Source organism: Marmota marmota, unplaced genomic scaffold (genome assembly GCF_001458135.2).
Source record: "Marmota marmota marmota unplaced genomic scaffold, marMar, whole genome shotgun sequence".
Lineage (NCBI taxonomy): Eukaryota > Metazoa > Chordata > Mammalia > Rodentia > Sciuridae > Marmota > Marmota marmota.
Window position 1 is genome coordinate 41,075,331 of NW_025999842.1, and position 18,840 is coordinate 41,094,170.

Genomic DNA, 18,840 nt, shown 5'->3' on the forward strand with positions numbered 1-18,840 from the left:
GATCATACAACTATGGTAATTAGGAAATTCTTAATTTTCTTCCAAAATCATGTATTTGGAAAACCTGAGTATGCTTAGAAACACAACCTTCTGATTGTCCTTGCTTCCTAAAACTTCTTGTGAAGTTTTATGACGACATAGACAACCCATAAAAAAGTGTCAGATTAGTAAGGTAAATCTGGCCATTATTAAAATGCTTCTACTGCAAGATTTCAGTTCCTGGAGTCAGTTCAGTGAAAAGGGATATTAATCATCTTGTAGTCATTGTCCATCGAGTCTTGAAGCTAGGGAGGAAAGCTGTAGGGAAGTGGCCTTCTGCAGTGAGGGAACATAATGACTGCATTTCTACACCAAAGAATGTAAAGGCATCCCATGGCAGAGAAATTCAGGTTAAAGAAAAATTGAGCTCTGACTCACAGTAACTTATTAACAGAAGAAAAGTGTTTGTTCAAGTCAAAAAATTTATTTGTGCTGTCATTTAGTAAGAAAAACCAGCTGCAAATAATGTAAAGATGGTCACACACTTTAAAGTTACTGTAATTCCAATTGTTACATATTATTCACACATTTACACCCAAAATTAATAGAGTAAAAGTACTTATTAAAGTAATACCAACAATGTTTAAAAAAAATAACCACATTAATAATGTTTTTCTTCCATATGAATACACAAAATATACATCCTGAAATAATAAGAACAAACATAAAATTGAACAATTACCTTTAGTTTGAATTTTCTTTTCAGATTTATCCTGCTTTTCAGTCTTTTCTTTGTGTATTTCTAGGGAAAAACAGAATTTATAATTTAATTTTTTTTAAGTATAAAATTTAAAACATAGTTATACCTAAATTTCATCATTTCATCATAAAGTATACGTTCTTGTGTCTAATAAACTTTTTGATATATTTTAAAAAAGAGTTTGTAAAATATAGCTACAAAAATCACTTATTTACTTCAATAAAGAAAAATTTGAATCATCTCAAAATCAGTTATTTGAAAAAGCTTTAAAATTTGCATTGACAGATATGTTGTCATCATTTTTAGTGACAAAATTGATCACAAACTATAATTACACTTTATTTCAATTACTCTCAATACAAATTAAGAATATTCAATAATAATGTCATTTAGATTTAGGAAGATTTTGTTTTTACACATTAAATTAAGAATTTGTGAAATGAACTGTAACAGCTATCTAATAGAAAATATATCTCAGAAGCATTGACTCTAAGCTATGTTTATAATCAGCATTTGGCATTGCATTTACCCAATAATTACTTCAAGCAGATATGACACTTTTCATTGAATAAGTTAGTTGTACATCTTTTCCAAATATCAGATTTTAACAAATATATTCAATTTGCTGCTAGCTTCCATATACATACATTGCCAAATCTTAGCAAATGAAGTTTATTCTGAATTTGTAGTTAATTTGGATAGAAGTAAATTTGAGATTAGGGTTTACAAATATGGTTACTACCTCTGAAAATGACTTAATCTTAAATATCATGGTTTTTCTTAGAAAAAATGCTAGAGGTTTACTTATTTATTTATCACAACTTCATTCCACAGATGATCTGAGGCAGTACTAATTACTGTACACAATTTGAATTCTCCATTTGTAAGTTTTCATTTGCATTTTGTAATTTTCCTGAAGTCTATGAAATGAAGACTAACCTTAGGAAAACCCTAAATATCCTCAGAAAAGGGCACCTATGAACTTCCACTCATTTGTTATGGAAATAACTATCATTGAATAGTTTTTCTTCCATTTTTTCCATGCATCATTCACTCTACTATTCAGTGTCATTCCCCCACCCTCATCCCATCACTGACTTTGAATATGGTCATAGAGATATGGACAAGATGAGATGCTTATTCACATTTCTGAAAATTTTTCTCCAAGGTAAAGAAAGGAAAGATTCCAAAGAGCATTGGAAACTTCCATCATCCTGCCTCTCTCACAATTTTCTCTCATTCCCTAATATTTCCAAATTTTGCTCTATAGAAGGGTTTCTCAGTTTAGTGCCATGGTCTTTTCTGATTGGGTGAGTCAATAATTGAGGGTGAGGAGTGCTACTGAGTACATTCTAGGATGTCTAGCTGCATTAGATGGCAGTGGCTCCCATCACTACCCTTCAGGCAGAACAATGAAAAATACCCTCATATGTTGTTAAATGTCCCTTGCTAGTCAAACTAAACCCTAGATGAGACTCACTCCTCTAAAAATACATGATAATCAGAGAGATAAACTCTTTGCCATTGTCCAAACCTACATTGTCAATGCAGTGACAGGTAGACTTCTGTTAGTCTTAAGCACATGATATGTGGTTAGTCCAAGTGGATATTTACTATAACTGCAAAATACACACTAGATTATGAAGACTTGTTTTTTTTTTTAAAAAAAAGCAAGTAAAACATATTGTTAGTTTTACATTCCTTACATTTTGAAATGATATTATTTTGGATATATTGATGGTAGTAATTTTATAGATGTATCAGTGTGGCTAGGCTCCTATGTGTTTTCCAAGGGATACTAATCTAGGAGTTACTTAAAGATATTTGGCAAATATAGTAAAAATCCTCAATCAGATGAATTTAAGAAGGTGATTCTGAATAATTTGGGTGGGTTGTGTGATTCCATTGAGAAGCCTTAAAAATAAGCCTGAGTTTTCCCAGGACAAAAGATGAATTCTCTATGTGGATCACAGCTTTGATCCATACCCATGAGTTCAAGTTTGCCTATGATCTTCCTGTTCTGGCTGCCTGTCCTGTGGGTTCAGACTTGGTTGACCATTTTCTACAATTACATAACTAAACACCTGGTAATAATTTTTTAACATATAAATGAGTCCCTCTGATCTCTTTCTACTTGTGCTTCTCTATTTGAGCTCTGATAGATTAGATTAAATATTATTTAAATTAATTCTATGATTTGTCTCTCCATTTTTTAATGTAGCTAATTGGAAATTTTAAATTGCATGTATGAATCACATTATATAATGTGTACATTAGACAGTGCTAGTCTAATCTTAAGTGGAACAAAGGACCATCTTAAAAATATGAGGTCAATCAGTGTTGAATCATCTTCAAAGGAACTGAAAAAACAATTTTGAACTTTCCCCTATCAGTAACTTTCTTCTTCTTCCTTCCTATCCAAATAGAAATTATGCAAAAGATTGGTGTTTTATATAACTCAGACCCATAAAGCAAGTAAGATGTCAAAGATTTAGAACAGTCATTGGATATGCTAAGGGAGTCACTTTTCATGTGACATTTCATATTCCCAGTAAGCATTAACTGGGATAAAAAAATGAGATGAAAATTTCAAAATTAAAGAATTAAATGAAGTAATATTTTCTTTGTGATATGAAGCCTTCAAGTTCTCAATTGTCAATCCCCTTGGATGTAGGGATATTCATTTGTGTGAATGTCTGTATTCCATGGATACTTGCTATCTAATCATAGAAGTCAAGAAGGAATTCTGGAACTCCCATGGGAGAATCAGACATGAGTCACATTCTTCTGCTGGATTTGGTGCTAAAAGCAATTTTCTCTGAATAATTCTATCAGAGCATCTTAGCCTAACATAGTTTTGGAAAAAAATCACTGGGCAGAGGGAGGGGTTGTGAGGGTAGATAGTATAGGCTGGTTCACAGCAGGATTCCCTGAAAGGCAGGTAGAAGACTCTGCATCAGAAAACAGATGAGAGAAGCAGTACCAGAAACTATTTTGGCTCCCGTTAGTTCTGTGTTTATAGCAGATGTAATTAAAAGGAAAAAGTGCTAAGTAGAAACCAGAATAGAAATGAGCACGGGTTTATACCAGAGGGGAAAAATAAATATAAATCTTGAAAAAAATCAGGAGAAAGAACACCACTCAGGAAAAAGGAAAAGTGAGTGGTGGGTGGGCTGGGAGGGTAAATGAATTTCCTACACCATATTTAAGATATGAAGGGAGGTAAGTATAAGTGGTAGATAAATACTTGCAGGAAGCTGCACTTTGTATTTTACTTTATCAAAAACAGAACTAAAAGAAAATAAGTATGAAAAATGGCCATATTTCAGAGCAATTATTTTTTACTTTATGATAAATGTTGTGTCTACAGTCCAGTTTTACAACTCAAACCAAGATCCAAGATAAATTCCCAATTAATTTTTCTCATTCTAATACTTCAGCCATACACAGATGAAGACAACCGCTGTTCTGGGTAGGTTCACCAGCTTTCTCTTACGTGGGAGTATCTCACATCAAACAGAAGCAATAATGACTTACATGGTCAGGGTTCTTCTGTTTGTTTGTTTTTTTCAGAAATATCATCAATTAAAATTCATGGTAGAACCATTAATGTATCTGTAAAGGCGACTCTATATAAACCAGAGATAAACTAGTGAAGGCATATATGCATCTATATTCCTCTGTTTATAGAGGACAAATTTATCTCATGATTTAAACTTAAAAAGAAATCAACATCTCCCTATGTGTTTTATTGCTACATTGCATTTTCTTTGGAGATTGAATTCCATCATAGCCTGTGGCTATCAGATGTCAGAGGATCCCATGAAACCTATACATAGTGTGCCAATTCTGTCTCCTTACACTTGAGCCAGGAAATGATGACCATTTAGGCTCCTGTCCAATTGAGTAAGAGCATGCTACCAATTTAGACTTCAGAAAGATATTTTCTCATATCCAGATGATGCCTGATATGTTACCTTCAATTGCTCTTTCCAGCCAAGCACCATTTGTTATAAGATTTGAAAATTAAATTTAAAAATTTAAGTCACTAAAGGTAGGAATTTATTATCTTACAGTTTTCAAAAACTTCAAAGAAAAATAAAATTTCCAATACTATTTTAACTCCAGTATTTAGTTATTTTAGTTATTTAATATTTTATTTAGACAGATGAATGCCTTTACTTTGTGTAATGTCATAATTATATGCAATGGTGTAAAACTGTACACAACATATGACATTCTAAGGTATAGTTTACTTAAACCTAAACCAAATCTGAATACAAAGGATAGGAAGAAGATCAAGACAGCCATTATTTACCCCCAATATATGTGCTTTGGAATAGGTGAAAGTCAAATGCTTCTGAAAAGGTGATAAATCTCACTAGATCTAGCTAAAATTAAATGATTTTTGAAACCAAACAATCCTAAAGATTTTGTTACTTAGAAAGTATAAAGGTCAAACTATTTCAATACAGTTGTAAGACTGCCCATAGGTTCTCAAAGGATGAGTTTTAATGTCACTTTTGAGAAATGAAGAAGTGAAAAATAACATTAAAAATAGTGACAATTATAAAACATTAAGAGGCAGTGAAAGAGCTAACTACTGAGTCCTGGGTAGCCTTGCCTAAGAAAACCATCCACTGATGTTTTATAGTGTAATAAATGGTATCACAGGCATGGAGGATTTAAGAGAAGGGCAAGTTAATTCCACAGTGATGGGTTATATTTTTCTGTTTCCTTTACTACTCTTAATTTTCCACTGAAACTTTTCTGGCTACATATAGGGAGGTACAAGTGAAGATAAATTGTAAAGAGTCCCTCTTTCCTCTTAGATATTTTTGGTTATTCATCTCTCATTCTACAGCAAAAACTTTTGAAGTCACCAGAAAACATTTTTGCTAAATTTTAAATGCATTTCCAACTTTCCTTTATTTAGAGAACACAAATAATTTAAAGTTTAATTTTTATGCTTTATTATTCAATAGAAGTAATGATATACTCCCTATCAAAGCACAATGTCAAATGATGTGTCAAAGCTGTGATTTGCTAGGAAACAGGAGTAGATGTAATAATTTATTATGGATCCAAGAATAAATATGAATTAATTATATTTTTATGGTTTAATATTTCTGGATTGTAATAATCTTTGATTATTTTAATAGTCATCATAGGAAAAGGTCATAAATCTATATGCTCTGACATAATTAAAACATCATGCATTTTGATAGGGAAATGTAGACAGATGATCAATTAGAAGATCTATAGAAAATATCTTCATTTCTGACATTCATTAAAATACAGTTTAGTGCTGAATAGATGATGGAGTCAATCTGCCCAAATTCAAATCTGATTCCCATATTAATAGCTGTGTGAATTTTATTTCTTACCTCTTCTGTAAAGTGAGGTTAATAATAGTCTATACCTCATAAGTTTACATGAGAATCAAAATAAGTTAAAGAGTAAAGGCTGTAGAGCAGCACCTGGCATCAAGTAAACATCACCTGAATATTGATTATTATCATTATTATTATCCCTTGTCTCTCTTTCTCAGTAAATGCTAAATTTGATGATGACAAGATTTATGTATATTTTATTTCACTTTTAAAGTTTCAATGCCTAACAGATTGATTGGCATATAAGAACCACTTGATAAAGAAATACAACATGAAAAAAGTTTACTCATGCATATTATAGAGGGCAGTGGTACACTATATCTTACCTGTTTGTTTGTTTGACCCAACTCTCAATTTAGTAAAATGACTATAGTTGAAATTTTTGAGAAGAGTAAAATGCTACATTTTTACTTTCTATTTCAAATACTCAGAAAAGTTTCATGATTTTACTTCTTATGGCAATCAAATGACATATCTGTAAGGTATTTATAAAATCCAACACTGGTTAATAAATTTTAATACTGTATAAAATTTTTAATATTGTTTTCCTGGAACACTAAAAAGCTGAATGATGAATGAAGGGAAATAAGCTTATTTTTAAATATTTCACCTATTTCAAAATTTATTCTCTGATGTTTGTATAAAAATAAGCAAATTATAATTAAGTATACTATACTAATAAAAAACATTGGCTATCAAATATCATATTCATTTCAACAGAAACAAATTGGAGGAAAGATTTAAAAATAGAATGTGCTACTTCACCTAGCTTAAAGGACGGGGACAAAAACTTCCCTTCCCTTTGTTCTCTGGGATTGGTACTATTCCATTTCTCTGGCACTTCCTATTAATGAATGGGGGAGGGGGTACAATGATTTCTATATTTTTTTGCCTAATAATATTTGCTTATATATTTATGGTATTTTATAGGTGGTAATAATAAAATCTGGGCTTTTAGGAAATGCATTTATACTGCACATCCAAAAAGACAAGTATAGATTTTAGTGAACCTCTTGGTAGCCCAAGTTGGAATTTTCAGGTGTAATGGGAAATTTTCTGGTTGTCCTGAAGAAACCCACAAAGAAATAATCAGTGATCAAATCTCTAAATCGTCTCCAAATTTGAAGTGAAGATTCACTTTATTGGTTGGGTTAACTTTCTTACTTTTGAGTTGTTTAATTCTAATCTCTATGTCTATCACAGTGCTAAGGATAATCATTAAGCCTATACATTTTTCCAAGACTCTCTGAGCTTGACTGCTTGACCTCCACTTGGCACTTGGGAAAAGAGGCCAGGGACTCCCAGGAGAAGGCTGATGGTAGCAACAACAAATGATAGAGTGTGCTAAATAAGAATGAGCTTAATTTGTAGCTAGGTCTCTCTGAGATATTTTGTTATATTCATGTAATTTTCCTTGTGATAAGTAGTTTTATCTTAGCTAAAATCATAACAAATGTATAGTTGAGTACTTGATAATTTTGTCTAAGATTTACATGACCACTTCAAAGCATGCCATTTTTCTCTATCACACACTATTAATAAATGCAAAATATTAACAATTCAAGACTTTAAATAACAAACTGAAGAAGTTAAAATGATAATCTTTGTCACCAAGGCAACTATCCTGTTTTAATATGACAACTCAGTTTATTAAATTATTATTAGCATTGTGTATTTCAAAGAATGCTTCTTATCATTGTTTTCTCTAGACAACTCTAAAAAAATCAGATAATAAAAATGCCTTCTTATAAATTTTTTCTCGTTTTTATATTAAAATTTTAAATTATTTATTCACTTGAACATAGAATTGCAATTGCTGTTTTTAAGATGTTGCCAATAGTTACGAGGAAACAAAAGATTAATCACGGTAGATGAGCAAATGTGGTTATCTATTTAATGGCTAGTTAAATAATACTAAGGAAAATATTTTACTGAATTCTCAATATTTTAGATAAATACACCAAAGTATGTGTAGAAATGTATATTTATGGGTGCTTTCCCAGTCACATTGACAAAAAACAACTTCAGAAAACTGCATTAGTTACCATTAATTAGTATAAAGAAGAATATTTTCTGCTCCTCAAGTACATATTATTTATGATTGAGCAGGGGGTAAACTCCAGACATAGTGATAAGCAGGTACTGAGGAGAATTACTTAAGGAATATTCAAATCCATAAATGTAAAATAGGTTGGACCTTTATTTTGTTATGTTTTATTACTTGGTAAGGTAAGCCAAACTTTTTCAGGAAAAATAATGATCTCGTGTTGCATAATTATGAACCCTACAAAAATTTTCAAACTAAGTCTACTATGATGGAAACTACCTAACCTCATTTTTGCCATAAACTCTATAATCTTGGTTATTATGTTTTTCCTCTGTGTTTTATTTTCTCCACACATAAAATTAGATACAATTTCACATGAGTACATAAACTGAACAGGGGGAAATGAGTACAAATAATACTTTTATTAGATGATCACAGATTGAGTTTGCAGATATGGATGAGCTTTTTTGCTATATTAGTATGTGCACTTCATATTTGATAATATACTAGAAATGATCATGTGGCTGTGTATAAGAATCATCTGGGGAGATTTTAAAACATTTTCCTGAGCTGCAGCCCAAATTAATCAATTAGCTTGCCTTGATGAGGAAACTTTAGGATCAATGATTTAAATAAGCTCTCAGGTAATTTCAGAACCACAGTTAGAAGATGGAAATACTGCCTATATCAATGTTTCTCAAATTTTAATGCATATATGAATCACTTGGGATATTTTTAAAATGTAGATTTGGATTCTATCAGTCTAGATGGAGCCTGGATTTCTAAACTAGGCCCCCAGAAAACAGAAGTTGCTGGTCTATGGACCATACTGTGAGTTAATAAGCTGTAGTTCAGATGAAACTCATGATAAAACTATTAATATAGGACATCACAATTTAATCATAGAGGGAAAAATATTATAGTTGCCAAGGAAATGGATATCAGTAAATACAACATCATTGTCATACAGATGTGAGAACTGAGAGCCACCGAGATTAAGTGATTTAACCATAACAGGTTTAAAGTACAAGGTGAACCAATACAAATACATCTTCACTGCATTCATTCCAGTTTATTTCAATTATGTTTAATATTTTAATGCATTGACCTGAACAGCATTATCAATAGTTATGACAATGGTGGTCTATATCAATGTGATAGTAACATTAACTTAGTTTGAATTTTTTCATTCATGTTTTGGTATTTTTCTTAACAGTAAGTTTATATAAAGTAGTCACAATGTCTAAATAAAATATGAAGATATTCACTTATCCTTAACTGTCTCCCTTACTGGTCTCACAATGCACAAATTCTCTTATTTTGAGAATTACTCTTTTGCATTACAATGGCTCTCATCCTGGTTGTGATTTAGAAATATATTTTAGATATTTAAATAATTCTTTGGGATGGAGTGTAATTACATATTTCAATTTATTATTTTTTAAAACAAAAAAACATTATCGAGATATAGTTCACATTTCATAAATTTCACCCACTCAAAATATGCAACATAATAGTTTCTAATTGTTCACAGAGCTGTGAAACCATCACCCCAATCAATTTTAGAGCATTTTCATCATCCCAATCCCTCAACCCTATCAGCAAACTATCCTCTCTCTCCCACAGGACCTCTGAGATTCTGAGTTCACAAATCTGAGTTTGGAGGTTGAAGGTTGAAGGTAATCTGGGATTCTGAACTTAAAACAAAAAAGAGATGTGGACATCTGTGGGGTTTTTTAGGAAGAATCCACTATGGGAACACTCTTCCTCTTTTAGTTTTAGGAACTGTTCCTTTCCTAATCACAATACAAGGAGCTGAGTGCTACTTCCTACTTCCCTTTCTCTAATTCTAGGGTGGGCCCAGTCCCCAGGCCTTGACTAGTTGTATGTTGAATATTTTGGCACACTTTTACCAACAAAGGTATGTTGCTCAGTTCAGATCAGTAAGAGACAAAAAAGTTGTTTTAGCAGTAATATTTGGGGAAGACACAGGTCCTTTCTCTGGGTCAGTAAAGTAAAATAATTTTGGTCTCAAGCTTCTGGTGTGAATAATTTCACTAGGTAAGGAAAGCATGCCTGAGAACAAAGCAAATGAAACAGGAAGGAAAGCAGAGTCCGAAGCAAAACATTATGTAAAACATTATACAAAAGCTTGTATCAAACTATGGCCAGAGCCTACTCTGCTTTGTATCTTCCCATCTCTTGAACCAATAAAGAATCTTTTCTACTAAGCCAATTTGAACTGGGTTTTGGTCTCTTTTTGAGCAAAATAATTGCAATTAAGACAGTTTTTGAACCTGAACACATGGTTTATCTACATCTTCAACTACCTGGAGAAGTGACTCCCTCTCCCTGTAGTTACAGGTCTCATCAGTGTTGAGAAAGAGAGGCCACAGACAGCAGGAAGTTCCCACAGAGCCTGTGGGCGCTGTGCAGCAGAAAGGGAGGTAAGTTTCCATCTAGACTTCTTTAGAAGAGAAATCCAAAATTAAACGTATCACTTAACAATGTTACTAGGGCCTACCTAGTAACCAATATTCTGAGGCAATGAATTTTAACAAGTTTAGTCACCTTTCCATTCTCCCTCCTTTTTCATTCACCATATTTTCCAGACACTCAATGTTCAGCCTGGCTTAAACCACTGAAAATGCCAGCAAAGACGGATGCAACTGAAGCTCTGGCACACAGACTTGTCCATCTATCTTACTACCAACGATGTGATACAACCTTCCAAATGGCCTACTCCTGAAGTCTTGAATATTTATGATGTTCCAATATCCTGGCTCTTCTTCATCCACTCTGACTACAGAGAGCTACTGTGGATTTCAATAAAGTAAGAAAAATACACAATGAAATAACTAAGTTTAAATTTACTAGGCAGCTCTTTTCAACTTGCAGAGCTTTAGGGCAATTTAAAAACACAGCTAAGGGAGAATGTAATCTGTTTGCTCTAAATAAAGGAGTCTCTTCCTTTTCCATTGACATGCATCAAGTATAATCTCACGGAATGTCAGGCTTTATATTTTGGTCATGCTCATCCTTAAGGATATTTTCTTATTTCAAAGATCTAGTAGTTAGGAAGCAAGGACATTAAACATAATGTAAAGGGACTTCTGGTGCTTTCCTAGAAGGCAAGAGATAAATCTATAACCCAAGAGGTCACCATATCCCTAAAATTGAAGTCCAGGTTTTACTGTACAAAAAAGAAAAAATTAGTGTGCATAACTTTGAGTAACTATGATTATTCCTTCTTAACTATAAAGCTAGATGTCAGGAAAAGGCATTATAAATCATAATTTCTTGTTAAGAGACTATCATTATTACTTAAAATTACATATTTGAAAGGACATAAATGCTGTGATTATTATTCTCTAATATAGACTTATTACAGATAAAGGTTTAAGTAAGAATAAACCTGTAAAAAGAAGATAAGTATTTTCATTATATTGCACTTGGAAATGTTAGAGCACAAAAATTACAAAGCTATATACCTGCTAAGGATTTATACTTTCTGTGAATGTTTGCCTCAACTAAAAACTTACTAAAACATAAATATTAATATAAACTACAAAAATGCTATTAGTTTTATGTTAAGCTAATACTTCATTTTTTAAAACAAATGGGAAATTGCTAAAATTCCTGTACTATATGTGTGTGTGTGTGTGTGTGTTTATATATATATATATATATATATATATATATATATATATATATATATATGATATAGATATATATAGATTCATATATATATATATAGTGGGTACCAGGGATTGACATATGCTTTAAGACTATTGAATTCTCTTTCCCTCAGAGTCTACATTTGTTTCTATGTCACTTAGCTTAGTTTTAACTTTGACTTAGGATATTTTTGAATTATTAAAAGAGAAATAAAACTAATTCATTTTTCTGAAGTAATGCATTCATTTGCAAAATTACTGTTATTCATAGTTTCATCCTGCTTTAGTTCAGGTCCTTTATGCTAATCTCACATAAAGACTTTTTCTCATCAGTGTCAAATATGCAATTTATTAACTATTTTATCTCATTTACTATTTCATTTGCTCATTTACTCATCAAATTCTTCAACTTGGTCTTCTCAAAATTTTAAATACAAAAATATGTACAATAACCCAGAATGTGATGGGAATAAGTTCATAGAATCTCTTCACTAATAATAATGCTAAAACATAATTTAATGTAGATTGTATATTATGAGTGTTATCTAAGATAGTACATACTGATTTAAGATTCACATTGCCTATGACTCTACCAAGGAAAATTTATACATAAAATAATAATTATAATAAAATATATACACTTTAGTCAAATTATAACCAACAGTTGTCATTGCATAACTTTCATACCCAAGGTAGAGTATGTTCCTTAAATATCATTTTTTTTTCATGTAATTTTATGTGGCTTTAAGTAAATTTTCTCCTAGTTTTGAATATGAAATCCTTCAAGATATTACTATACATGGGGGTTAAACATATATTATTATCCTTTAGACTATTTTGACTAATTAGCATTACTGACACACAAAAAAACGTACCTTGAGCAAGTATTTAATAAGTTCTTGACCATTTGATAAATCAAGACAGTAATTTTTTAAAATAGTTAAATAATTTTGTGTGTTTGCAATTTATACTAACATTACATGGAAATGAACTCAAAACTAATTCCAAAGGAAAACTCAAATAATAGAGGCTCAGTATTAAAGAAGTAGATATCAATTTATGGAGAGTAGAACCTTATGATCTTCTTATAGAATGGAGTTTATAAGTGAGAAAACATTTTTTATCTGCTTTTCCTTCTTCATTTCCAATAGCAATATGCATGTATAGGAGTCACTATTTCAGACGATGACCTAATTAACTTAGTTTAACTGTGTTCCAGTCATTATGCATGGGAGACTAGCTGTAAACAAGAGCCTATTTCTGACCTCTAGAGTATAGAGACTAATCTAGAATCTCTAAACCTGAACTTGATGACAGAATTCTGCTTTAAATTCCTCAAGTCTCATCAGGAATCTGTGTATTAGCAAACTCTTCCTTTCTCCTCACAGAACTTCATAAACACATTCACTTCTAGATGACTTTATACATGGATTTCACTAGTTCAGCTCTGTTTTATTGCAAAAGTTATAAATTCATATTCTCCAAATTAGCATATCCTTAGTGAATTTACCAGAGCAGTGGGGCAGCCATCATCTGCTCAGATCCACACTTTGATTCCGGTGTTTGAATACGGGTCTTGGGAGAGAGCAACAAAAGCCAATATGTTCTCCTCTGGAGTAGATAGCTCAAGAGCCAGCTGTTAGACATGTGCAGCAGTGACTAAAATCAGCATTATATCAAGTCTGGCCAACTTTTGGCTGTTTTTTCCCCATACCAAATGTGCCTCAGGATTGTATTCTACATCTCTGCTCCCAGACATAGTTCCTACTTACTGCAAAAATCCCTGTCCTTTTGAGGCTTTTGCTCCATACCTTTTCCTAGGCTTATTACCACCAACACTTGGCTACAACAATTCCACTAACTTACTGAAGATATTAGCTATTCCTGAAAGGAATTCTTTTATGCCATATTCAATCTCCCTAGTTGACTCTCCTGCTTCGGGGTGATATATGACCCATACTAACTTATATAATTTTGCCTCCGAATCATTATGTTTCATAGTTTTTCAACTGCTATATACCTGAGCTATCACCTAAAATGCAATATAATACTGAAAACAAAGTAAAAATAATAAAAATAAAATAACTCAATAAATTTTGCCATGATGAGAATAAAGAACATGGTGTCAACATCCTCTGGGCTATTTCAGTGGCTACAAATTTCTCTCTTTATTCCTGAAATCTCATCTCATAATGGTGTGTGTACAGATGGATTTGCACTAGTCTAGGGAAAAAGGCATCCATTAAATAATCAACTGAAAGATAATGGAATCAACTTAATTGGAAAGAATTGAGTGTTTATCTTGACTATAAATTTTCATCTCTTCATTAAACAGCCTCTGTATTAAAAAATAAATTAAGGTAACAAAACAAATGAAGTATATTTGAGTCATATTGAAAATCAACAGTGCAATAAGAAAGAACTTATTCAAAAGTAAAAACCACTGACCTTTTTTTTTTAAGGGAGTCTCCTCTGTGTCTCCTAAACCAAGATAAAAAAAAATATTGAATTAGAAAAAAAAAAAAAAACTATTAACATGGCATAATATGGTGTCCTTATTAACTCATTTTCTTTTGTTCATTAAAAACACTATTATTTTTGACAATGACAATGACAATGATAGTTCTTACTATACTTTGCTTCCCAAACTCCAAAGTATGAACTTTGTTTATATACATTTATTTCAGATGGTTTCATTTTTATGAGTTCAATAAAATTGTGGCAGTGGTCCAAATTATACATTATAAGTCATATATCATATTAATTTTAGTTTCTTTCTTGGTCACAGTGACTACTTACCAGGGCCAAAACAAATATAAATTCATACAGAGTCACAGAAGGGGCTTTAATATTAAGAGCTTTCCTGTGAGTCAAGGCTGAATACATAATATCTGAAGACCAACTGACCCTATAAAATGTCATTTAAAAGACAAAATCACTGGGCTTTTGTTCTTTTCATACCCATTGAGAGGCAATTTATGTATAGCTTAAATTTCCTATTTCCTTTTATTCATTAATTATATATGAGTGAGCACATAAGTGAGTTGCCTAACTGTTGTGACATTTACAATGTGTCCTTCCAGTCTATGCCTCCATTTGGTTCAATAAATTTACTCTTTTGATTGTGCTTTTAGTAAGATTGATTTCTGCTATTTGACTATGAATATGACTTATGTATATAAAACATTTATATGTATTTTTAGTTTTATTGTTTTTATTTTAATCTTCCTAGAGATAAACTTAAAAAAATAGCTACTATTTTTTTTTTTTGCCAGAGAATATCTATTGTGGGTTTATAGTCATGTAAAATAAGACTCTCTCAGCTATAATGTCACCCTAATGGTGAATTTAATTTTGACATCTTTGACATAATGGCAGAAAACCATAAAATGAAAACCAAATAAAGACCAATTTACTGCATGTGGCTGCCTACTAAAACACTTTTAGGATTCAGAAGTGTTTTCATTTGGGATTAGTGTGAACCCAAGTGCCCATTTGGGCTAAAACCTAAGCAAGTCACTATAATTCATGTCTAATATTGGTCCTTGTAGTTAGATACAACTTTCTGTTTTCTGTACCTTTATCAATGTCCTCATCCCCTTCCTCATCTTCTTCATCACCTTCAGATGAAATGATGTCAGACAACAAAGAAAAGAAGCCATAGATCCAGTCCGTGGTTTCCTCCACCGCATCATGTACAAGTTTTAGAGGATCTGAGCCAATCTTGGCAATAGAGCTTGCTGAAAGGAATTGAAAGTGAGAGAAAATGTTCACAATCATTCCTGAGGAACCTAAGAAAACATGTTTTTCCTGATTCTTTTTTTCCTTTTGACATGACTAATATGTCAATTTCAAGAATTCAAATATCATGTGGCCATATATATTGCTCAGAAATAGAAACTCAATCTTGTTCTAGTATGCATATGTATTCAATTAAAAATAAAAGCTATTGAGCACCTATAGTAGCAAATATTATGGGATTTGTAAGAAAGAAACTGACAATTTGAGAAGTCTGTAATCTAAATAGTAGTTTAAGAAAGGATAAAACAGGAATGAATCAAACAATATATATTTTATTACCCAAATTGCATATATACCCTAAGTTATAGAATTCAGGAAGGGAAGACATCATTGTTGGTCTATTATACTTAGTAGCATCATGGGAATGATGGCTCTGTAAATTGTCACACAAACAACAAGGTCTTCAAGCAGACTAGATCAGTTATAGCTAAATTAAGACTGATTGGCATATTTAATTTGTGAAATATCAGGAAAATCTGGAATTGTTAAGCTAGTGATTATGAAAAGTTCAAGTTAATTCAGTTAGATTTGTCCTTGTTAAACATACCTGCACTTAAAATTTTTTAAAAAGCATTTGAACTTCTAGTAACTGCAATGGATAAAACTAGTAAAAAAGAAAAACTATAAATCCTCCTCTATTTCTCTCCTGGAAGATAAAGACATTGGTAAAATGAGAGATCAAGTAATAAAAAGAGAAAACTTAGGGATTTCCTAAATGCTGTATTGTTAATCATATGAAAAATGCTCCAAAGAGCAAGAGTAGCCTTTCAGGTCTGATTGAGGAGATAATCTATCTAGAAATATGGTATAAACTGTACCTGATTTTTCATTGATATGTAATTACATTTTAGAGTATGTTTTCTTAATTTTAAAAACTATTTTAGCTTTTCAGAGAATCTTCTCCCTTTGATATATTTAAGAGATTAGAATTATACAAATGTATTCTATCATCTGAAAGTTACTTCAAAATTAGTCTTTCACTCTGATTGAAATGGAAAGTTACTAAAAAGTTTGATTAGAGGAATAAAGTATTTTGACTTATGAAACTCCTGTATGTTGAGGATTAAAATGTTGGCAGACTAGAAATAGGGGGACAGTAAGGAGTCAACTGAAACAACTTAGAAGAAAGATGATGTCAGTTCTTATCAGGTGGTAATAGTGTGTTTGATGAGATGTGGTCAGATTCTGAATGTATTTCAAAGGTACAATCAATAGCGTATGCTTTCAATGTAGCTATGGGATATGACAAAGATATCTAGTAATACTTCAAACCGTAGGTATGAGAAACCAGAAGGATGAAATTGCAGGAGTCTGAAGAGAAATTTGTTTTTTGGTTATTGTGTGTGTGTTTCTTTTTTATGGTGGGGGGATAGAGTAGAAAAATAACTGAGTTTTAGTCTTCTCAAACGTATGTTGCCTATTAGACATCTACAAGAAGATTGAGACATTTGTACAGTTCAATATGATCTACAAAAGAGAAAGTTCTACCTGAAGGTGGGAACTTGGGAGTCCAACAAAGGATGTGATGTATTCCAAACCATGAGACTGAATGAGATCACCAAGGGAGGGACTGAGGAACACTATAACCTTTGGAAGACTGAGAGATAGATGATGAGAACAGGGAGGAAAAACAATGGATTCAAAGAAGGAGAGATAAGACAGAGAAAGCAAGAGTAAGAGAGAGAATGAAAGAACCAAGGGAGTGTAATGCACTAGGCATTAAGTAAATAAATCATTTCAAAGAGAGCAGTGGTCAAATGTCAAATGCTACTGATAGGTCAAGTAAGAGGATGACGAAAAACATAACTCTGGATTTAATTAAGAGGATGTCACTAATGACCTTCAAAGAGAACTTCCAGTGGAGTTCATTCAAAATGGAAAAAATTTACAGGTATATATTGTACTGTAAATGATGGATATTGAGTAATATTTGAAGAAGGATAGGATCATAGTTGGTCTTTTTTTAATTTTTAACATTATTAAAGTGGGAAGTATATTCCTTGGTTTATATTAATGAGTAAAATCCCTGAGAGAGAAAAAAAATGATTAGAAAGTGTTCCTGGGAAATTATTATTTTATTTTTTATTCTAATTTGTTATATATTACAGAATTTGTTATATATGGCAGAATACATTGCAATTTGTATTACATATATAGAGCACAATTTTTCATATCTTTGGTTGTATACAAAGTATATTAACACCATTCATGTCTTCATACATGTACTTAGAGTAATGATGTCCATTTCATTCCACCATCTTCTTTATCCCCTTGCCCCCTCCCCTAGGAAATTATTTAATTTTAAATTTTATTCTGTGGGATTGGTGGAACACACAGATCATCCAATGTCCTCAATTTATAAAATGTTAGCCTCAGGGAAGCCTATCTCTATGATTCATCTATAATGTGCCTTTCCTCTTTACACTCTATTTTACTGCATTCTGGAGTTTCAGATGAGCAAAAAATTAGTTGTCTGAATGGGGAGATTAAACCTTAGAAAAAGGAAATTAAATGCAATTTTATAATTGCAATTGAGAATCTTGAAAGAATTATATGTAAAGACCTGGATTGTACTGGCACCATTAAAGGCACTTTTAGCACCGGAATATTTTATATCTAGTGGAAGAATATTGCAAATGGGATTTTTTATGATTGAAATAGATTGAAACTATTTCCTCATTTTCCTCCTCCTAAAACTGAAGAATTTCAATATAAAAATGCAACAAAATAGGCACCAGTTTAACTGTCCTTATGCTTAACACACATTACATATATATGTATATATTAAATATATGTATATATCACACACACACATACACACATACACATACATGCAGAGAGAGAGAGAGAGAGAGAGAGAGAGACAGACAGACAGACAGACAGACATCTCTGGAGTATAAGCTATAAGCTTAGGATAACTTTAGAATTTTTTTTCTGTCCTGGAATAAATATTAGTAATCTCTCCAAATATGCAGTTACACTTTCAAAAATATAAGTTACCTGTGGCAAAGTGAAGCCCCAATATTTTATATGGAAAATTCTGTCTGTATATATATACAGAGAGACTGTCTGTATATATATATACACACACACACACTCACACAGAGACTGTCTGAGTAAGTATACAAACAGATGTGTGTGTGTGTGTGTGTGTGTGTGTGTATATATATATATATTTAATAT

The 18,840-nt window shown here is 31.8% G+C and overlaps 1 protein-coding gene across 1 annotated transcript in view; it reads right to left on the minus strand.

Annotated features, from left to right (window-relative positions):
* Nucleotides 1-18,840, minus strand: part of LOC107155109 (triadin-like) — a 115,556-nt gene that overhangs the window by 28,796 nt on the left and 67,920 nt on the right. Inside the window, exons 3-5 of the mRNA XM_015500900.2 lie at nt 15,435-15,596; nt 14,305-14,337; nt 722-781 (exon numbers count right to left, since the gene is read on the minus strand). Of these exons, the coding sequence (XP_015356386.2) occupies nt 722-781; nt 14,305-14,337; nt 15,435-15,596 (255 nt within the window). The remainder of the gene's footprint in view (nt 1-721; nt 782-14,304; nt 14,338-15,434; nt 15,597-18,840) is intronic.